The sequence below is a fragment of the Colletotrichum costaricense genome, assembly GCF_030867565.1.
Source record: "Colletotrichum costaricense strain IMI 309622 chromosome Unknown Scaffold_7.1, whole genome shotgun sequence".
NCBI lineage: Eukaryota > Fungi > Ascomycota > Sordariomycetes > Glomerellales > Glomerellaceae > Colletotrichum > Colletotrichum costaricense.
Window position 1 is genome coordinate 989,929 of NW_026848236.1, and position 22,243 is coordinate 1,012,171.

The 22,243-nt window shown below is 43.6% G+C and overlaps 5 protein-coding genes across 5 annotated transcripts; 4 read left to right on the forward strand and 1 right to left on the reverse strand.

Annotated features, from left to right (window-relative positions):
• Positions 1 to 9,405: 9,405 nt before the first annotated feature.
• On the forward strand, positions 9,406 to 11,900 carry CCOS01_07520 (uncharacterized protein; the record flags this gene model as incomplete). The annotated part of the gene is made up of 4 exons (XM_060455684.1): positions 9,406 to 9,665; positions 9,728 to 10,212; positions 10,274 to 11,607; positions 11,688 to 11,900. 4 exons carry the CDS (start codon positions 9,406 to 9,408, stop codon positions 11,898 to 11,900), a joined length of 2,292 nt encoding a protein of 763 aa, XP_060313576.1.
• A 517-nt stretch (positions 11,901 to 12,417) lies between these two features.
• CCOS01_07521 (uncharacterized protein) lies at positions 12,418 to 14,157 on the forward strand (the record flags this gene model as incomplete). The annotated part of the gene is made up of 4 exons (XM_060455685.1): positions 12,418 to 12,492; positions 12,578 to 12,868; positions 12,931 to 12,975; positions 13,030 to 14,157. 4 exons carry the CDS (start codon positions 12,418 to 12,420, stop codon positions 14,155 to 14,157), a joined length of 1,539 nt encoding a protein of 512 aa, XP_060313577.1.
• Positions 14,158 to 14,657: 500 nt separating this feature from the next.
• On the forward strand, positions 14,658 to 16,823 carry CCOS01_07522 (pumilio-family RNA binding repeat domain-containing protein; the record flags this gene model as incomplete). Its single annotated transcript, XM_060455686.1, has 1 exon — positions 14,658 to 16,823. One exon carries the CDS (start codon positions 14,658 to 14,660, stop codon positions 16,821 to 16,823), a length of 2,166 nt encoding a protein of 721 aa, XP_060313578.1.
• A 1,508-nt stretch (positions 16,824 to 18,331) lies between these two features.
• CCOS01_07523 (glycosyl hydrolase family 28) lies at positions 18,332 to 19,767 on the forward strand (the record flags this gene model as incomplete). The annotated part of the gene is made up of 3 exons (XM_060455687.1): positions 18,332 to 18,688; positions 18,754 to 19,464; positions 19,546 to 19,767. 3 exons carry the CDS (start codon positions 18,332 to 18,334, stop codon positions 19,765 to 19,767), a joined length of 1,290 nt encoding a protein of 429 aa, XP_060313579.1.
• A 125-nt stretch (positions 19,768 to 19,892) lies between these two features.
• Positions 19,893 to 21,776, reverse strand: CCOS01_07524 (uncharacterized protein; the record flags this gene model as incomplete). The annotated part of the gene is made up of 5 exons (XM_060455688.1): positions 19,893 to 20,521; positions 20,591 to 20,950; positions 21,028 to 21,271; positions 21,326 to 21,498; positions 21,596 to 21,776. The coding sequence occupies 5 exons, from the start codon at positions 21,774 to 21,776 to the stop codon at positions 19,893 to 19,895; spliced, it is 1,587 nt and encodes a 528-aa protein (XP_060313580.1).
• Positions 21,777 to 22,243: the final 467 nt, after the last annotated feature.

Sequence of the window (22,243 nt, forward strand, 5' to 3'; positions counted from 1 at the left end):
GCATATCCTATCGATCGTAGGCCACGTTAATACAAGGGTACGTACTACTATGAATAGTATTAGCGAATTTTACGAACATCCGATCCTATTACCCCTATCCTAGCATACCAAAAGTTAAGCATCACTTCTTAATTACCTAGTTAAAGAAGAGCTAGAGGCTTATGCGCTAACGTCGACCCGCGACGGGTATAATACCCCTCACACAGGGTTTTCTTAGTAGCTCAGGAAGCCACTAGTAAATAGTTTACAATTTCAGCTATTTTATCTAATACTAGTTCTCCGTACGTAGATTCTTCTATAAACCTTCCCGAGAGCCGACGGCCCGGGCCGTAGATACCTAGATACTTTATTAGTTCCGTACTTTAACTTACGGCACTAACATCAGCTACTATACTCCTATATATTTAGAACCCTTAACTTATCGTAGTAGTAATCGTTAATTCTTTTGTCTTAAGGTAAGGATTAACCTAGGAACAATATCAAAATTAAGACTAGCACAAATAAACTAAAAGTCGGCATCTTCTATGGGGAGGAATTTCCTTTCCTAGTAGAGCTCTTTCACATGAGCCTCACCTAGTACTTCGCACATCCGTCTCTTAATGTTTTTTTTAAACCGCTAGACATCCGGATCCTTATCTACTTGTTCCACTCTCATGTAAATCAACTGAATTACATAACGTAGAATGTTATCACGGGAGGTGTTAACATCGTTAGTACTAACGTAGTAGTTAAGCGCCCTAGTCGCTACCTAAGTCCGTTCGATAATCTTTTTGTCCTTAACGATCTTCTTATATTCAAAATTTATTTACCAAAAGAGATCCTCTAAGAGCTTTATAAGCTCCTATACCCTTAGGGTTAAGCTCTACAAATTAGAAAGGTTATTCTAGCAGTCATTCTTTTCCTTATTAGCATCTTCCTAATTTCGTTAGTACGCATTAACGTTTTACTCGTTTACCCGGACTTAGTAATCGATATCTCCGCCCCTGCCAAAAAAAGAGGATACGTCGTACTAGCCCTACATATCAAAAATAAAGGTTTAGCAGACAGCTTAAGTAATTCTATCATATACAAAGCCGCTTATATCTTTCTTATCTCTCGTATCCCTCAAATTATTTTTAGCAGTAGTGATACTCTCGGAGCAGCTCCTAAACCTATCTTCGGCCCTTTAGAGCGCGCCTTGTGTACCAAAAACCTCCCTACTAATTTTGTTAAGGAGTGTCTAGATATTATCTTGGAGCTGCTTATTTTCCCCGCCGTACTAAGTCGTATTTATAAACTCCTGACCGATATGATTAACGGAACCTTCGCAGGACTTAGCTAGCTTATAGAAGAGCTCGATAGCTATTAGTATATATATAGGCAGGTTATACCTTTCGATCGTAACTAGGTTAATAGGTTAGTATAGGTCTATTACGTATATATAAGAGGGGAAGATTATAAGCAGGGCCCGCGATCCCTCTATAAGTATAAATAAGTAAAAGGGTCCGTTTATACGGGCCTCGACTACCTACTTACTACCCCTACCTAACTACTTAATAAGGTCCCTTTTTTACTTCGTAATTTAATATTAATAGTCTTTTACTTTATAATAAAAAAGGGTAGAATAGGGGCTAGGTCCCCCGTTAGTAAGAATTAGTAATAAAATCTATTATTAATCCCCTATTTAGAAGTACTTAAAGCCGTATATTAAAATTTTAGTATAGCTTCTATTATAATTATTTATATAAAAACTTTATTATCCTCTTTTTCTAATTACTTTTTAATCCTCTAATATATATAATTTATATATCTAAACTCCTCGGAAATTATCGAATTTAGTATAATTAAAAAAGAGCTTTTTATTAGTTTAACTACGTCCCGAATACGTACGTTTCTTTTTAAGCTAAAGCCCGAAAGGCGTATACGTTCGTTAGATAACTTACTACTTATAGTATATTACTATTTTAACTACGTATTACCTACCTTTTTATTTTAACTATAATAATTCTTTTACTAATAAATCGCTCGAGGGATTTATTTAGTATGCTTTTTATAAACCCGTTAGCTAGGTTATCGTCGCTACTAATTTAATAGATCTTATAAAACTCGCGGCGTTTATATAATTATCGGAGTACTATAATATTTATTATAAAGCGCTTTTTTTTATAGTACCTAGCTTAACGAGATATTTATATAATAAATATAAATTTATATAAATTATAATAGGGATTTTTAAAACGTCGAGTTATTTAGTAATAAGGTCTAGGGTAATTAAGATAGTATAGGTAATGTTAATACTTATAACTATTCTATAAACCTCTAATATTAGTATACTCCAGGTAATCTTTTTATTTTTCGTAGAGCTATAGTAGATAATATTATTATTAATTATAAAGCTCTCGTTAGTCTATTTTTTATTTATAAAAATAATAATATAACCTAGCTATGAGGTATAATTAGCGTTATTTACGAATAACCCGTTTATAAAGACGAAGAGTTTAGCTATAGTTAGATTTAATAATACGAATATAAGCCCTTAGTCTAAGTAGTTTATTTACTATTTAATACGACGGTTTAGTATAGCGTAGTTAATAAACAATAGATCTACTTAGTATTAAGTAGTAAACGACGTATTAAAAACTATTTTTAGTTAGTAAATTAATACGATATAAGTACTTCGAGCTCGCTACTTAACGAATTATTATTTAGTATTTAATACCGAGGGGTTAACTTATTTAAGCTTCTTTCCCTAGTTTTTTTATCTAAGTATTATATTAATACTTTTTAATAAGATAATTTTATTATTAAAAATAAGCGGCTCGTTAGCTAATAGTTATTATTTTAGTTTAGCTAGTAGCTTAGCGTGCTTAAGCTCGGTCTCTTTTTTTTTACTAAAGGTTTTGTTTAATAGTCTAATTATATTATTAGTTTATATTTTAATAATACCGAATAATCCGCTTTTTTTTATTAAAATTAGTAAGTATAGGTCGAACGTAGATATTATTATTTAGAGCATTTTTAAATAATACTTATTATATATTACTTATTAATAAGTATTAGATTTTACGAGGCTATATAGTAACTATATAATATATAAAATAGTACCCTTAGGGTATAGGTAACGGATCCGAGCTAGTAATTAGGTAAAAACCTTATAATAAAAAGGTTAGCTCGATTATATATATACTTAAATAATATCTCGTAATTAAATAACGTACCCTTTTTAAATTAGGGTCGGGGCTAGGGCAAGGATTAAATATTAACTAGTTTTTTAAATTATTAGCGACTACGTAAAGATCTCTTTTTTTCTCTCGTTATTATACCCTTATATAACTAAGTAAGATTTTTTAATAGGGTTAAGTCCTAGGTTCTTAATTTTATTAATAAATTAAGACTTAAATATCCTTATATCCCTATATTTAGGGCTAAGTTAAATAAATTTAATTATACCTTTCTTAACTAGTTTTAAAAGCTCTTTATTAATAGATTTTATAAAAAGTACTCTTATTATAATAATAATACTCTTATTACGGAGTTTAGTAATTAATTTAAAATTTACTTCTTTTTTAAATATAAAGTAAGTAATAGTTATAAAAATATTATTATAGCTACGCTATATTAATATTTTTTTAATCCTCTTTTTTTATAATAGAGGGTTATTATTAATTATTATAACGATTTTATTAAGGATTTTATTAATAGCGGCGCTATTATTAGTTAGCTAGTTAATTACGGGAATTAGTAAGCGGTTAATATACTTTATTATCGTAATTAGTAGCTCGAGGTTAATTTCTTCTAAGTACTAGGGTTTAATTATAATAGCTTAGAAGTTTATTAAGTTATAAGGTAAGTTTATTACGTAAGTAGTATTATTTATTAAAACGAGCTTAAATAGGCTTTTTTATCCTTTACTTTTTTATTAGATTTTAATGTCTAACTATAGTAATAGATTAATAGTATAAGAGATATTTAGTTTATTTTAAGTAGCTAGTACTTTATTTACTTATTTATTAGTATAAAGTTTATAGACTTTTTTTATTACTTTCTTAATTACCTTTATATATTAGGTAATATTTAGTAACAGTAGAGACTCGTTAGAAGTACGTAAAAAAGCTCTAAAAATAAGGAGTATAAGAACGAGGCTATTTAAGCTAATTATATTATTAATTACTTTAATTACGGCCTAAAGTATAGCCTTTGCGCTTATTAATAAGTACTTATTTTAAATAATATCGTATACTTTTTTAAATACTACGTAATATTTCTTAGCTTTATTAATATTATTATAAGCTTTAATAAGTACTTTTTTAATTTTAATAAATATAGATTTAGTAAAAGATTTAAACTCTATAGCGCTAAAGTTCTTATTAGTATTTATAATAATTTAGTCCGGCGGACCGAGGTAAATATCGATTTAATATAGTTAAAGCGCTTTTTATATATACTTCGTAATTATATTTATAAAGAATTTTACTACTTAGAAAGAAGTAATAATATTAATAACGTAAAGTACTAGTCAGTTAGTGCCCTTATAATCTATTAAGTATATTACGTTAATTACGATTTCGTAATTAAAATCGTAATTATTTCGTAAGGTAAATTTAAATTAGCTAGGGGTAGTAGTATTAAGTTAGTATTATTAGTAAATCTTTATAAGTTTTTTAAGGGCTACGATTTTTATATTATTATTAAATTGTTAAAGTAGTTTTAGGAAACGAGGAACCGAAAGGTAGTTAAAGCGCCGATATAAGTAGCGTAATTCGCCCTCCGTTAAGTAATTAGTAATAGCTTTTTTATTATTAAAGAGTAAGAACTAAGGGTATCCCTATTTACAAAGGATAGGTATTATAATATCTTCTTTAATTAGTAAGTTATTAATATTATTAAAGTATACCCCTAGCTTATTTATATCCCTTAGGTAGTATAAGAAAGGAGTATTAGTTAGTAAGATATAAAAAGTAATATTATTAAATAGGGTATTAATAATTATAGATTTTAATAACTTTACGGGTTTACTATTACTAAAGCAGATACTTACTTTGCTAGTTCTAGAAGTATTAAAAATAACTCCGGGTCGTTATTATTATAATACGAGGAGTTAAAGGTAGCCCGTAGTTAAGAATTCCGTAATACTAGTATTAAATATAATACTTTAAAAATCCCTTAACGAGTACTTCTTATTTAATAAGAAGGAGGTTACTAGTTCCGTAAGCTTAGTTAACTTATTAATAAAAGTAGTATTAATAAGGCTATGCTCTATTATTTAAGTAGCGAGGATATTTATAAAGGTTCTATTACTAATAGTAGTCATAAGGTATATTATTAAGATCTAAACTTCGTTCTCGTAGTTATTTTTATAATTAAAGTCGAGGCTATTAAAGTATTAGATTATAATATTATTATTTTTATTATCGTTAGTAGGGGCAGTTCTTTTATAAAAAGCGAGGAACTATAAGTATAAGCTTAGTATAAATCTTTTATTCCTTTTTTTATTATTTTTATATTTTTAGTATACTTAACGTCGCTCTTTTTTTAAATACTTAGTTAATTAATAGCCGGTTTTATAATAAACGAAGTACTTTTTATTAGTAGTACTACGGCTATATTAATTTTATTTATTAAATCGGGTTTTTTTATTAGAGCTATTATAAGTGCGGTCGGTTTAGTAAGTAGTAGGGACCTCTTTATTATAAGTACTATTTTAAAAATATTATTATTATTTGTTACGGTTACGCTTTTTTTTTATAATATTAATCGAAGTACTAAGCTAGTAGTAGATATTAATAAACGTAGGTACTAGGTTAAGTATAGTAAGTTTATATTTTAGTATATTACTTACGTAATAGAGGAGTTAGTTACTTATATTAAAAATAGATTTTTATATAACTAGCGCTTTATAAAGAATTATAATACGGTTAATAAGTACTTATAGGATTTATTAGTTCGACTTATTTAGATTTTTACGAATTATAAAATATTAGTAAAAGTTATAGAGCTTAGCGAGGTAGTTTTAATAACTTATAAGCGGTTTAAAATATTCCTAGGTCCTTTAGTATATTATATCGAAACTAAGTAAGTTAGAGGTATTACTAAGTTAATTAAAATAAAAGGTTAACGCCCTTTTTTTAAGTATATTTAAAAAAGTATTAGAATAGTACTATTTACTAATTCCTACCCGTTAGTATAGTATTTTAAAGATCCGAAGTTTCTTATTAAAAATATTATACTTCTCGTTATTATACTTATTTTTATTATCATAGAGCTTAGCGAGGTTAATTAATTAGCGGGTATTAGGTATAATATTATTTTTAGTTTTTATATCGAAGTATAGTATTTAACGGGATAGATTTTACTATTAGGTAATAATAACTTTATTTTTTAATTCTTTTTCCTCTTTTTTTTAGAGGGGTAGTAAGTTAATTAGTTAGTAGCGAGGCTAAGGTTATAGTTTTAATTATTTTAATTAAGCTAGCTAAGTTTATATAAACTTTTTTATTATTTTTCTAGCTCGTTAAATAAGATCGTTAGTATTTATTAATTATAGGAATAGTAAATAAAAGAAGTAAGGATCGTAGTATAATATATTAAAATATTTAGTACGGCTATAGTAAGCTACGATTTTTTTAGAAATCTAAATAAGAAAGTATTAAGTATTAAGGGTATTAATAATTTTATTTACTATTTAATTACGATCTTTAATTATTAAGTTAATATTATTATTTATAAAAAAGTTTCTTAGCTTTTTAAAAATTATACTTTTAACTCTTAAGAAGTCCCCTACTTTTTAGTTTTAAAAATCGGTCTTAAAGTCCTTTTATAGCTCCTCGCTCGTTAGGCCGTCTTAATAGTAAGATCTTATTATATAAAGGACGAAAGTATTAAGCTTTTTATTATTTATAAGAGTAAGTATAATATTAAATAAGCCCTATTAAGTTAGGTTTACGTAGTTTTATTAGTAAGTTAGAATTAGGTATAGTTCTATAATTTAAGAATATAAATAGGTCTAAGGTAATATTAATTAGTCGTTAGCCCCTTTTTACTTATTACTTAAGCTAGCGGTTACTATAGTATATTTAGTAAGGTATATAGTAGAAGATAATCGTAAGAGGTAATCGTTATATTTTAATCGTAGTATAACATTAAGTAGGTTTAAATAAGTAATAGGTCGGTTATAATAATCGTTTTAATAATAATAAGCGGGCTACTATTATTAATTAGAAAATTTTACTCTTTTAATAAGGTATATAAATAGAAAGTTACTAAAGTTAGTAAAAGGTTATAAAAAAAAAAAAAAGGCCTTTTATAACCGTATTTTTAATAATAAATAGAGGATTTTATTAGTTACTAATTAGCGATTTTTTTTAGCCCTTTTTATATTTTATTTTTATTAATTTAGTCTCGGAGTTTTTATTAAGTTAGAAAGAGGTAGATCTACTAATAATATAAAATAGATCCCTATTATTACTATTATTAAGATCTTTTTTTTTTTTTAGTATTTTAGAATATTTTACTATCTATAAGAAAATACTTTACTATTAATATATTTATAATTCTAAAAATCTTATTATTACTAAGCGCTAGTATACTAGCGATTATTAAATTAATTTTTTAATAATTAATCTCTTTTTACCTATTATTAGTTTAAAGTAGCACTTAGTTATAATATATTTAAAATAGATTCTTCTACGAGCAGCTTAATTAAAGAGAAGTTAGTAATTATAATAAGGCTAGTAAAGATAATATTAATAGTAAAAGCGAGGTTAATAGTAGTAGTAAAGTAGTTAATCTTTTTATAACAGTGGCCTTAGTAAAAAAGATTATATATAATAGAGCGCGCTCTTAATAGCCCGTAACTAGTTAATTAGTTATTAGCTAGTAGTAGTAGAGGAGAGTTAAGGTAATATAGACTAGGCTACTTATTATTAGTTAGATAGATAGAACTAAGTTAATAAGTCGGAATAGCTAGCGAAGTAAGTCGAGGCTATTTTTTTTATAATTATATCCTTACTAACTTACGGTAAAAATATATATATAATTTAATTACTAATTAGTATTAGTATATACGTAAATAGGTTATACTTTTTAGTTATAACTAGGTTAATAAGTTAATATAGGTCTATTATATATATATAAGAGGGGAAGATTATAAATAGGGCCCGCGATCCCTCTATAAGTATAAGTAGGTAAAAGGGTCCGTCTATACGGGCCTAGACTACCTACCTACTACCCCTACTTAACTACTTAATAGGGTCCCTTTTCTACCTCGTAATCTAATAATAGCAATAGGGAGCTACGGTACAGCGTCTTTACCAACAGGCAAATCGCCATCCGCTCTCTATAAGAGTTAGACGACTAAGGTCTCAAGTCCCTCAAAGGCGGCGTCATTGGCCTTATCTAATAAAGCGGCAGCTTCACTAAATAGGGTACTATCTTCAGCACGCTAGTCATCGAGACGTTTCTAGAACGTGTTCGATTTAGCCTAGAGATTATAGAATAAGTCAAGATATGTGTTATACATTGTAACGGCAAAGAAAGAGAATTCCAAAGAGTAAAAGTATTCAGTATCAAGAATGCAGGTTGATAGAATTTAGCTGTTTGATTGAGCGATGATAATCCCCTATAAAGACATTGTGGCTGTTGTCCTGTTTAAAGCAAAGTGCATTTAGATCGAATACTTAATCATGGGTTTGGTTGATTCTTCGAATATTTCTTCCAGATAGTAGTCCTTGGTTGGAAATTTAGCGGCATGATGGAGAAACCTTCCTGCAGCTCAAGTCTGTCAAGCCACTATCACATCGCAACGCTGGGGATTTTGAGTCCAGAACACGAAAGACGTCAAAAGTCGCCGCTGCTGACCTTCACAGAGCTCCTGTCACCGGTCTCGGCCGTAGGAAGCTGGAGAAATGTGGGCATCGTCTATCTCAACTACGCTAGTCAGCTGAAAGTCTCTGTGACAAACTCGTAGTCGAGAACTGTTTTCAGAGAGGCTTTTGGCGAAACTACTTCACTCGATGTTTTCTGGCTGGCTGAACATGGGGAAAACAGACCCGATGTTTCCGCACCCAGAGTGGCAATCGGCGGAGGATGTCAGACTTGTAAAGCGTGGCGCTTACACAGAGAGACTCCAAGAAACAGGAAGCATTCGAAATCTGGGCCGCAATTTGCGAAAATGTGGACTTACCGTAGCGCCTTAGTGATCTGCTTGCGTCAGAAGCTTAGTTGAGCATATACATTCGTACTATCGAAACTTGTGAAGCAGAAAATGTTAGACTGGTCCGCTGTCAAGTATAAAGAAGAAAGTTTTGCTCATCAGATTCACTACCAATAGGTTTTTAAACAACAATCACTGCCCATTACCACCAATTCTCACACAAATTACCATCTAACCTTCAAGACATCAAATTTCTCCATCCCGAAACTATCATTATGTCTGCTGATAGTCTTGCCAAGGTTGAAGCCGCTCAACAGGCCGTCTTGAAGAAGACTCATGGAGGCAAGGCGGGAGCCCAGTTCGTTCAAGAGGTCAAGGAGTCTCTTCTTTTCCAGTACAACTGGAATGAGCTTCTTTCCGCAGCTCCAACTGCCATTACGTTGGTTGGCGCTTGCCATGTCGCCGCGGCTTCGCCCGAAGCCGCAGCTATCAGCTTGGGCGACGCTGTCCCAGCTGGAGGATTTAAGTATTTGCGGTATGTTCCCCTTCTTTACTTCTCCATACATCCCACGACAACGGCGACCTAATCATCTATAGTGTTGCCGCCAAACCAACTCTCAGAGCATGCCTGGTATTTGTTGCCGGGGAAGGCGACAAGGCATTTCGCATTGCGGGAAGCAACATGTCAGCCATTGCCGGCACGTCTTCTGAGCTTATAGAGACCGTCACTCGCACTGTTAAAGCCATCCAGGGCCTCCCGGACACTCAGCGCAACTTGACGAACGAGCTTGTAAAGTTGCGAAGGATGTCCAACAATTGCCTCAACTACGCCCAGGACACCGAAAAGGCCTTTGATACATGGCTTCTGGCTGTTTCCGAGTTTCAACAGGCCTCTGTTCAGAAGCACGGTACCACTGAGCAGGAGTCGCAAGACAATCTATCCGCTAAGTTACAGGCTGAGATCGAGGCAAGCTACACGAACAAGGAACTCGAGAAGGCCGACAAGGCATCTGAAGAGATGAAGAAGTCGCTTGCCAAGCAGGAGAAGGCATTTCAAGCCGCCAACGACGCTGTGCCATCTGGTAACTTAACTTGTTCTCATCCACCACAATGCCATCAAATGCTAACAAAAACTTGGTATAGCTTGGGAGACCTGCGCTATGGGTGCTTTGAATGCCATTGCTTCGGCAGGACCATCGCTTGTAGCCCAGGCGCTACCTGCGATTATCAATGCCGCGAATCCTATGTCTGCAGTCAATGGAGTTGTAGGCGGACTCGCTCAAGTTGGTCGCCAGGGCGCGCTCAACGCTCCGGGTGCGCCACCCATTGCCCAAGCTCTTCTCGGAGGCCAGCAAGGCGCTCAGCCTGGCGGTGCGACCCTCCAATTCAACGACGCAACTCCCGAGACCGATCCTGCATATGTCGCGGCCCCTCTTCTTGCTCCCTTTATGACTACACTCTTGACCTATCTTACTGCGGGTGAGGGCCGCACCCCCGACTGGTCAAAGTTCAAGGATCAGGCGTCTAAGAACGGAGCCGGTACCGAGGGTCTTACTTGGCTCCTCAGCAACCTCCAGATGCAACAGAGGTCTGCAAAGTTGGGTACTGGTGCACCCAGCACGGAGCTTGCCGCTGCCTTTGAATCTAGTATTGCTATCGTCGAGGATATCAAGAAGGAGGTCGCCAATCAGCAAAAGCTCAGCTCCGCAAAGACGGACCCAGCCTCCATCAAGAAGTGGCAAGATGCCATTACCCAGGCGAAGCTCACTGTCACAAAGCTCGAGGCCACAGCAAAATCGTTCCCGGGCTCCTCCTCGAATGCGCCGAAGTTGAATAACATCTCTGTGGATAAGAAGGACAATAGCGCCATCACTGCCGCCCTGAGTACTGCCACCGAGAAGCTTGCCCTCAATCAAAAGGCCCTAGAGACGGCCCAAGCAAACTACACGAACGCCGTAGCAGCTGCCGCAGAGGTTCAGAAGAGGCTGACTGGCATTCAGACTAAGCTCAAGGGCATCGAGATTGCCGGCGCAGTCCTTGAACGCGTCAAAGAGATCTTGATTGAGTGCATTGCCATTCTGGTTGAGCTCAAGGTCCAGATCAGCAAGCTCACTACCTTCTTCAATGCTCTCTCTACCATGGTTAAAGTCATCATTGAGACCAAGGTGAAGAACTTTGACACCGATGTCACAGCTATCGGCCAGGAGGCGTCGCAGAGGGGTATCCTGAAGCTCAATGATCTCGATATCGAGACCATCTACATCTCAACCCTGCAGATCAAGGCGTACTTTGATCTTCTGCAGATGATCTGCCAGATGTATACCAATGTGCATGCCAAATACGTCAATCCGGGCCTTGACCTTCTCACGGAACTAAGCAAGGTCACAAAGACTGCTGAGGAGATCGCTCCCAAGCGCGACCAGCTTAATAACTTCACAGATGCTGCTAACAAGGCTATAAATGAGCTTGTTGCTCAGGTGAGTCCTTGTGTCTTTTCGGGCTGAGGGACTTTCTGCGTTAATGAACATCACTAACATTGACATCTTTCTCATTTTAGAAGCAGCAGGAAATCTCCGACGGCCTTCAGTCACGCATCGATGCAATCGCAGAGCAAACAGACATTTTACACAAGGTCGGCGTTCCCATGCCTGCGGCTGGCATCATTCAGGCTATGAGGACTGGCGGTGAGGTGATCAAGGATGCGGTCAAGGACAATCTGCCCAGCGGTATGCGTGTGGAGCAGAACGTAGATGCTGCGTCTGACATTTGAGTAGAATATTGAGGGCTTTGAATATGTTGGGGGTAAATCCAGATCCAGACATTCCTAAAAAATTGGTTAATCACATACGTGAGATTTCGAAACGTGATCGCGGCGACGCTGTTAACCCCACCACTCGATCTTCAAGCTGGAAACACTAGATCCTTGTCATGCCATACACGGCACAGGCTCGGCGAGTGCGGCTAGTTTCCCAGCCGGGTGGGTAAAGGTGGGCTCGCGCCACTTTGCTCCGATGTGCCGTCATCGGGGAATAAACGCCGGCTGTTGAAGAATTTCTCCAAACGTTATTACTCATTCTGGTTGGAGTCGACATTGGAGAAACATAGAGTGGACCGAGCAAGCGATTCGAAGACTTGGATATACCAACAATTCATTCCGTTCTGTCCAGTTTGAGCGGTAATTTTGGCGAAACTTTCACTGTCTGAGCTTCTGACATTTCTGAAAGAATTTTCGAAACTTTCTCAGACTTCCGGTGAAAGGGAAGTTTCAATCTCTCAGCACAACAACGATGAACGGCACCAACGGCACAAATGGGCACCATGCAGTCCCGCAGACGCTCAAAAGAGCCGAGGAAGTAGAGGATGTAAGTGTCTCAGCATCGTCAGCTAGGCTGGGTGCGACATGCTGCCCGGACATCCTGACTGATCTGCCTGCTCCCTGTTCAATAGCTGCTCGATGCCGTCAAGGGTCTGATCGTCCCGTACATCAGAGCAGCCGATGAGGCAGCTGGCCATAAGGCCAACGGCTTCACATCCGTTGACATTGAAGGCGTCCCCAGCAATGTCTTGGTCGACACCCAGAAGCCTGAGGCGTTGGTCGAAAAGTTGAAGCTCTCTCTTCCCGAGGGCGATGGGCTCGGTAAGGAGGGCTTGCTCGATGTCGTGCAAAAGATCCTTAGGTACAGCGTCAACACCTGGGATCAGGGCTTCATGGATAAGTTGTATGCAAGCAATACTCCGGTATGTTCGCAACCCTTCTGATACATGCGCGATGCGCTGGATGAAGCTCTGACTTTTCACAGGTTGGCGTCGTCTCCGATCTCGTTCTATCTGTCCTAAACACAAATGTAAGTTCACCTGTCCCCTGGTCTTGCGGTATTGTCTTTGCTAAGTAAACCAAGCTCCACGTCTACCAAGTCTCGCCTGCACTGAGCATAATCGAAAAGATCACGGCACGAAAGTTTGCAAACCTCTTCGGCTTCAACGGCCCCCGCGCCGGCGGCGTCACCTGCCAGGGCGGCAGCGCCTCCAACCTGACCTCCCTCGTCGTGGCGCGGAGCGCCCTCTACCCCGAGACAAAGGCATCCGGCAACGGCTCGCACGACTTTGTCATCTTCACCAGCGCCCACGGCCACTACTCTGTCGAGAAGAGCGCTCTCGCCTGCGGCCTCGGCGCGTCGAGCGTGTGGGCCGTGCCCATCGACGACGCCGGACGCATGGTCCCCGAAGCCCTCCGCGAGCTCGTCGTCCGCGCCAAAGCCGAGGGCAAGACGCCCTTGTACGTCAACTCGACCGCCGGAACGACAGTCATGGGCTCCTACGACCCCTTTGAGGAGATTTCGAGCATCTGCAAGGAGTTTGGCCTGTGGTTCCACATCGACGCCAGCTGGGGAGGGTCTGCCATCTTCTCGGGGAAGCAAAAGGCAAAGCTCAAGGGCTCCCATCTAGCCGACTCGTTGACGGTCAACCCACACAAGATGATGAACGTGCCCGTGACGTGCTCGTTCCTGCTGACGCCGGACGAGAAGGTATTCCACAAGGCAAACACCTTGCCTGCCGGGTACTTGTTCCACAACATGGACGAGGCCGAGGACGTGTGGGATCTGGCGGACCTGACCCTCCAGTGCGGACGTAGGGGCGACAGTCTGAAGCTGGCGCTGGCCTGGATCTACTATGGCGCCGGCGGCTTCGAGCAGCAGATTGATCATGCGTTTTCCCTGGCGGAGCACCTCGCGACGTTGGTGCAGAAGAGCGACAACTTTGTCCTGGTCTCGTCGAACCCGCCACCTTGCTTGCAGGTCTGCTTCTACTATGCGCCAAACGGCCAGCTTGCAGAGGAACCCGAGGCGAACACGAGACGGACCAGCGAAATGGTCCACAAGCTGATACAGCGCGGCTTCATGATCGACTATGCTCCTGGGGAACGAGGTAGCTTCTTCCGGGTTGTCGTCAACTGTCAGACCCTACAGGGAACCGTCGAGGGCTTGGTCAAGGCGCTAGAAGAAGTCGGCAAGGAGATTGCGGCGTAAGTGCGAGAGAATCATGTGGTAAAATGGTGCAATTCGATATGAAGACATCGAAGAATGATGTCTTAGATGATAGACTCGGCCGAACCAATGCCAGCAGAAGGTTCATAGACGAGATGCTGCGTGCGCAATGTGTTTGGGCGTTGATGGCGCTACCTGTGACCGAGACAAGCTTGGATGACAGAAGTATCAAATAAGAAGAGATCTTATAAGTGAGAAGAGCTAGAAGCATCTTTTACCAGGAGATGAGAAGAATCGAAGCGAACCTAGATGGAAGACGGAGGAGACATTTCTGGGGGAGCATGGATGATGAGCCTGGATGAGGGACAGTAAGGTACCTGGAGTGGGTGGTGGGGTGGTCCCAGATAAGATAAGAGATTAGATAAAGGAGCCCAAAAGTTTTTTTTCTTGAGCTACTCGTCTCTCCAGTGTTCGGTACGACGAACCCGCCCAGTTCCCCAGCAAAATACTTTTCGCCTTGCAACCTCCAGCCCTCAATCACAATGCCGAAGCCGAGAACGAAACGTCAAGCGATCCGCGACGAGCGGAAGAAGAAGAGGAGGGAGGTGGATGAAGAGAATTACGAGGCGAACAAAGAGGAACGATCGTCGAAGCGCAGGCGGGTCGAGGACGAGGAACAGCATGGCGAACAACAGCCCGCCTTCGACGATGCGGCGAACGAGCAGGAGCAGTCATTCCGTGGCAATGGGCCCGAGGTGGAGTTCTTCGGAATGCTTGCCGACGAGGAACAGGAATACTTCCGCCGCGCCGACGAGCTGCTCGAATTGAACCAGTTTCCCTCGTCCGAGGAGCGCGACGTCTTCCTGCAAAACGTGTACAAGGAGGCGCGGGGCAAGGAATTGAAGTTGGCCAGCAGTCAATCGCTTTCACGACTCATGGAGCGCCTCATTATCCTTTCGAACACAAGACAGAAGAAGCAGATCTTCAACGCTTTTGCTACTCATTTCCTGTCCCTGGTACAGCATCGATTTGCCAGTCACTGCTGTGAGAAGCTGTTCCTCGAATCGGCACCAGTTGTGACACAAGAGTTGGGAGGTATCGTACCGGAATCTAAGGCGGACGACGAGATGAATACTGAAGAGGACGGCGAGCCGGCGCCTGAGAACACTATGGAGGACCTCTTCCTTATGACCCTCGATGAGTTCGAACAGCACATGGGATTCCTCCTGACGGACAGATTCGGGTCCCATACCCTGCGCGTGCTCCTGGTTGTTCTGTCCGGAAGACCACTGGACGACGCAGCTACCAAGTCGATGCTGAAGAGCAAGAAGAAGGAGTACATTTCCGTCCAGGGAGCCACAGCAACCGCAGACGAACTCACCCACCAGCTGAGGGCCGTTCCCGAATCCTTCACCATGGCCACCAAGAAGATCATCCAGGATGCTGTTTCCGGCATGGACTTTACCGCGCTGCGTGTGCTCGCCAAGCACCCTACAGGCAACCCTCTCCTCCAGCTCCTGCTCGAGCTCGACATTTCCCTCAACCACAAGAGCGACAAGGAGTCCGCAGCATCAACAAAGGACACCCTGCTGTACAGACTGTTGCCCGACGCGCCTCAATCTCTGAGCGACGAGTCATCGCAGGCGGCAGACTTTGTCAACAGCATGGTGTACGACCAGATCGGATCTCGCCTCCTCGAAACGCTCCTCACAAATTGCCCCGGCAAGATCTTCAAGGCGCTCTCTCGCAACTTCTTCGGCGAGCGCATCGCAACCTACGTCCGCAACGACATTGCCTCGTATCCCGCTCTTCGCGTTCTGAACCGTGCCAGCAAGGACGATCTCGTCGAGGCTGTCAAGAAGATCATCCCCGCCGTGCCCCTCTTGGTGACCAAGGCCCGGTACAACGTGCTCAAGACCCTCTTTGAGCGCTGCGAGGCCCGTGGCGCGTATGAGGAGAAGAGTGCGCTCACAAGAGCTCTCACCGACGCGCTCGGCTCCAATCCCAAGGACGTAGTGCCGAAGCTTTGCCACCTAGTCGAGGAAGAGCCTGCCTCAGACGACAAGAAGTTCCAGCAGGATGGCCCGCAGAACAAGACCGCCGTTGCCAACCACGGCTGTCAACTCGTAACAGCTATGCTCAAGACCTCAGGCAATCCCGTCAAGGTCGCCCAGAAATCCCTCCTCGCCACGCCCCCAGACCTCCTCGTCAAGCTCGCAACCACGTCAATGGCATCAATGACCGTCCTGACGACAGCCCTCGCCACCCCGGCAGCCCCCCAAAACGAGTTCTTCCACAAGGCGCTCGTCGGTGCGATTGCCCCGCACGCGGCCGAGCTCGCCCAGTCGCAGTTCGGCCACAACGTCGTCCTCGCCATCATCGAGGTGCCCTCCCGCGGCACAGACCGGTCGATCCCGTTTCACGTCAAGCAGACCATCATCGGCGCGCTGGCGGAGCACGAGAGGGCCCTGCGTGACTCCTGGATGGGCCGCAGCGTCTGGCGCACGTGGAAGGGTGACATGTGGAAGACGAGGCGTTCCGACTGGGTCAAGTGGGCCAAGGAGGTGGATGGGCCGGCCGAGGAGACCAAGTTGAAGCCGTGGGAGAGGAGGAAGTTGGACCAGCAAAGGGGGCTTCAGCCGAGACTAGCGGCCGCCGCCCCGGTGAGAGGTAAGGTTGATGCGGAGGAGCATCAGCAGGAGGAGTGAGACGTGGCATGTGTATGATACCCGACACCAAACCATTCATCGAATGTAATTCAAAACATTGAACTGCCTAAACCTTAAGGCATGACTTGTCTTGTACGCCCCTAGTATAGATCAAGGCAAGTTGATAGGAAACGACGACAATGTTCTCGATATCGGATGCCAAAGAAGGACCGGGGCTGCTTCGACCACTCGGGAAAGAGCGGGGCGCCGAGACTGCCGAGCCGGGCCCGGCCTTCTCAATCTGTCGATCCAGACGGGGTTCCGGCTTGGCTTCTTCGATGCCCACGACGACAAGTCTGTTGGATGAAACTCACGTATACAGTCTTTTCTTCCAACGAGTTCTTTCTTTAGACCTAAGAATTTTTCGTAAAAAAAAGTCGAGAACCTCGAAATCGAGACTTTGTGAACAATCACTTGCCGTCTGTACCATTGAGTTTCCATATATCAGACCGACAAAGTGACAACGGCACGTAACTAATCCTGGTCTGCCCGCTGGCCGCTGACAGATGCTACTGGAGTGCTGCTCATCTGAGATCTCGTGGCATCCATGCAAGCTCAAATTCAAAATATAGACTGCGTCCCAAAGCTTAGCCGGAAATTGCTCCTTGAGATGGCACAAGGTTTGATTAATTCACCCTGTCTTAGATTGACAAGGTGCGTAGGGCTGTGTCTTTGATATGACTTGTCGCACCACGCAAATTGACAAGCAATGTCATTTTATCAGACCAGCTATAAATTCTGCCAGCGCTAATCTTCTCGTCTCTTCTCAACTGACATTGCCTCTCTGTTCCTGATCCAACGCCAAGTCTTCACCTCGCAGAGCATGAGAAAGAGAGCCGCAGGGTAGTGTGCCGCACATCCGGCCCTGGTCCTAGTCAAGCGCAAGTTCAAGCGCGGGGATCACTATGTACTACCAACTGGTAAAGCGATCAAGTTTCAACACGTGCGGATGATCTTTTTCTGCAGCTTGCAAGGACTCAATTCCATAGCGCAACTTGCAAGGTCAGTCAAGGAAACGGGGAATAATTTTCCATCCAATCACCCGCAACGGTGGATCGTCTAAACTCGCGTTCGTTTGCCTATCCCCCTTTTGGGACACCCCCTGACTCCTACACTCCCCTCTCCCCTCCGCAATTGAGGCTGTTTTTGCCCACCGAGACTCTCCAACGTCAGTAAGCCGTTAAGATTCGGCCTCTCCTTACCTGATACTAGTCTCATCTCCGCAAAAAACCACCACCATCCCGGGAATCCCAACCCAAAAAAAATTCCCAAGAAAATCTGCGGGTGTACTCCGTACCATTTTCGATATGCTCTCACCCGGGAGACCGATGTGACCCTTCCTCTCCATTGTGGACCCCTCATTATGAGAGGGTCCCACGACTCGGGGGCGAAGCTTTGAGATGTTTATAACAACCCGGCTTGGCCGCCGTGATAGCTTGAGTCGCTACTGAGCTGCTCACCCTCTCTCTCAACGTCAACCCACGGTCTCTACATTCTTCGCCGCCGCCATGCTGTACCGCAACCTGCTGCCAGTGGCATTCTCTCTCGCGGCCCCCGCGCTCGCGCAGACGACGAAATGTGTTATTTCGCCCTCCAGCAATGCGACATCGGACGCGGCTGCCATCGCCGATGCGTTCACCAAGTGCGCTAGCAATGCCGAGATCATCTTCCGTGAGGGCGTCGAGTACAAGGCCTACGAGCCGATTGTCGCCACCAAGCTTTCCAACGTCGTCATCACCGTCAACGGCAACATCACTCTGCCCGAGGACATCCCCACCGTTCAGGCTCTTGTTTCTGCCAAGGGCGGCACGCTCACATGGTTCCAAATCGGCGGCACCAACGTCCAATGGATCGCCTCAACTGATGTATGGTTTTCTGACTGTGTTACCCTGGCAAAATCTCAATTGATACTCACATTCCTCTTCTACAGCCTTACGCCGGATGGATTAAGTCCCATGGACAAGCCTGGTGGGATGCCAACAAGCCCGGCGAGGCCGGCACGCCCAACCGGCCCCATCTCATGCAGTTCAGCGTCACCAACGGCATCATGAAGAACATGAAGTCCCTCAAGCCCATCGGCTGGAACTTCTCCATCAAGGGCAAGAACATCACAATCTCCGACACCGTCATCGACGCCCGCTCCGAGACGAGCAGTTTCCCCTTCAACACAGACGGCTTCGACGTCGGCGCCACGGACGTGACCATCACAAACAGCAACATCTTCAACGGCGACGACGCCATCGCCATCAACGACGGCGCCAACAACGTCCTCTTCAAGCACGCCACCATCGGTTTCGAGACCCACGGCATGAGCGTCGGCTCGCTGGGCTCAAAGGTCGCCTCTGTAGCTGATGTGAAGAACATCCGCTTCGAGGACGTGGATGTCCACGGCGGGCTGTATGCTGCGCGCTTCAAGAGCTGGATTGGTGGGCAGGGGTTGGCGAAGAACATTACCTGGAGCAACATCCGCCTCGACAACGTTACCTTCCCCATCTTTGTTACGCAGACCTACTTCAACCAGGCGAGCGCTGGCGGCGACAGGCCCAACAACTCGTCCGTCATGATGGAGGACTTCACCTGGGAGCACTTCTCCGGCAGCATCAACACCAACAACCCTGGTGACGGATCCTGCACCACAAACGTAAGTCTTTTCTCTCACACCTCACACGTCTTAAGATGTTCGATTTGCGACGAGTACATGGATGCTGACAATGATACGCAGCCTTGCTGGTACAACGCTGGACTCCCTAACCTCACCCACACCGAGGCCGTCATCATTGAGTGCAACACCCAGACGTCTTGCAAGAACTTCCAGACCAGAGACATCAAGATCCACCCCCAGAGCTGCGGCGCCCCCAAGCTCATCTGCATGAACGCGATGCCGACGCTCAACCCTAACCTCGGCTTCGAGTGCGCCAACGGCACATTCGCGCCCACCGCATGAATGGAGTTTGCGTGTGTGTTATAGCATAGTAATAGTAATCTACCTTCAAGTACATTGATCAGTCTTTCGATTCCTTCTCATGAACGCAAGATGAGTGTGATATTCGCCTCCAGCACAATACCGCCTTACACCTTTGCGGTTCTGCGCTTCAAGTGACAGACAACTCCCTTTGTCCGGTAAAACCACCGCGAGCTAGTCCACCACTTCTCATTCGGATCCACGAGCTCAATCTCGAATCTCGAAATCAGCGACGGAACAACCTTGTACACCTCCATTTGACTCAAATTCCTTCCAAGACAAATACGCGACCCCCCGCCAAACGTAATATCCGCCGCGTTCCACTGCCTCATCCGCAGCTTATACGCCTCCTCGCCCTCAGCCTCCTGCCGCAGCCAGCGCTCGGGGCGGAACTCGTCGGCGTCCTCGCCGTAGACGCTCTTGTTGCGGCCCACAATGTACGGGTTCATGCCGACGAGGGAGCCGCCGGGCACGACGGAGCCGTCGGGGAGCGCAAGGCCGCCCTCGGGGACGATGCGCTCCATCGTCATGGATACGGCTGGGTGATAGCGGGTCGTCTCGCGGCAGACTGCTTCGAGGTAGGGGAGGGCGCGGGCGGCGGAGTGGGATGCCGGTCTGTCGCTGGGGATTTTGGCTACGACTTCGGCTTCGAGGCGCTTCCAGATGCGGGGGTTCTTGAGACAGTAGTAGAATAGGGCGCGCATGGTGATGGCTGTTGTGTCAGCGCCGGCGATTACTGTAATCTTGCATCAGCCCTGTTCCCATCGAGCACAATCTTGACAGACGGGGCGAGTGTAGAACTCACAGTTCAACAGGAGATACCCAATGATTGTACCCTCATTGACAATCTCAGGATGCGTTCCCTTGGAATCGATGAAATATTGCAGGAAGTCCGGCTTCTCGGGCGTAAAGTTTGTATCTTCGCCTTTGAGGCGCTCAGTCATGTTCTCAACAGCGATTCTGGTCACGTTGGAGATATTTGGTGGGCCGAGAGGATAGACCGGGTTCTTGTCGAGCCAGTAGTCCATCCACGGCATCTGACCGCAGAGGCCCAGGTAGTCGATCGACTGGTCTCCGATAGCTAGAGTGCCGTCAAAGTCGCGCCCTGCGTCCATGTAGCCAAACTTCTTGCTGAATGTGACGTAGCCAAGGAAGTCCCATGCATCTGCGATGCGAATGTCAGAGAAAGGGTACTAGACTAGATAGTAGGCCCAAGAAAGGTGCGATGGCAGTTGTACTTACAGTATGCTAACCAGTCACCAAAGTCGCAAGTCTTGCCAGTGTCGACGAATCGGCTTTGAAGATGATCGCAAAACTCGTCAATGACCTGATCCATGTGTGGCTCCATTGCGAGCACGCTGGGAACGGAGTAGTGTCGGACCACCGGCCTCTTCAATCTGGCGTGCTCGACATTGTCGACTTCGCTGAACATGTGATATGTGATCTTGCCATTGATTATGGAACTGCTATTCTGGTAAAAGTTTGACTGGAAACGATTGATAAGTTTTTGAGTGTTCTGGAAGTCGTTTGGCGAACCTACCTTTGTCCATTTTCCGTCGGTGCTGTAGATGACCTTGACCAACTCTGGTATGTCAATGTCTAGGAGATTCGGGCCCAGTCGTACTACGGGCCCGTACTTCTCATGGAGCTTCTTCATTCGAGGGGCATAGTCAGCTGAGATGACTTGCCAAAGACGCCATAGGTTGGTCCATCCTAGGGCACGGTAAGTATTATTCGCATCGCAGATAGTCTCTTCCGTTCTGTGGATAGACGGAAGTCTGTAGGTTTAAACTTTTGAGACTGGACTGACCTGCTAGGAAAGGACCAGGGTATCTTTTCAGTGAAGAAGTCTTCCAGGAGGCGAAGAACCAGAGAACGATGCCGATAGTAGGAGTGAGCAACATGATGCTCGCCTTATGGGATTGAGCATTCGTCAAGACGGACTCCCACGAGGACGATGTCCCGTTAGTAGACGAAGACAGAGAATCCATAGCAATGAGTGAGAGCTGTTGCAACCACGAACATGAGTCGAGAAGGCCCGGTATGTGTTATGATTGAAAAAAGAGAGGAACAAATGACAGTCAGGGTATTGAGAATCAACGTGCCCTCGGGTTCTATAAGCGGGTCGGCAGAAAGAACGAGGGAGGCAGCGACACCAGTTGTTTGTGATACCCTGCGTAGAGATAGATCCGCAATAAGCTGTTGGTTGCAAGTGCAACACTCCATGTTTCCCTGTGTCATCCCATCCGACTTCTTTGCAACTTTGTAGAAATGATATGCGGGGACCCTTGCTCTTGGCGGAGGGGCCATGCCGCCGTACAGCTGTCTGATGTTGGGTCGAGATGCAATGGTACGATTGCTAGCAAGCACCTTTGCTCCATACCTGTGAGGAGAGTTGGGCTTCTTACATGTGATAAAATGAGCTCAGGTCTCCGAGGCTGGGCACGTTCTCAAACCC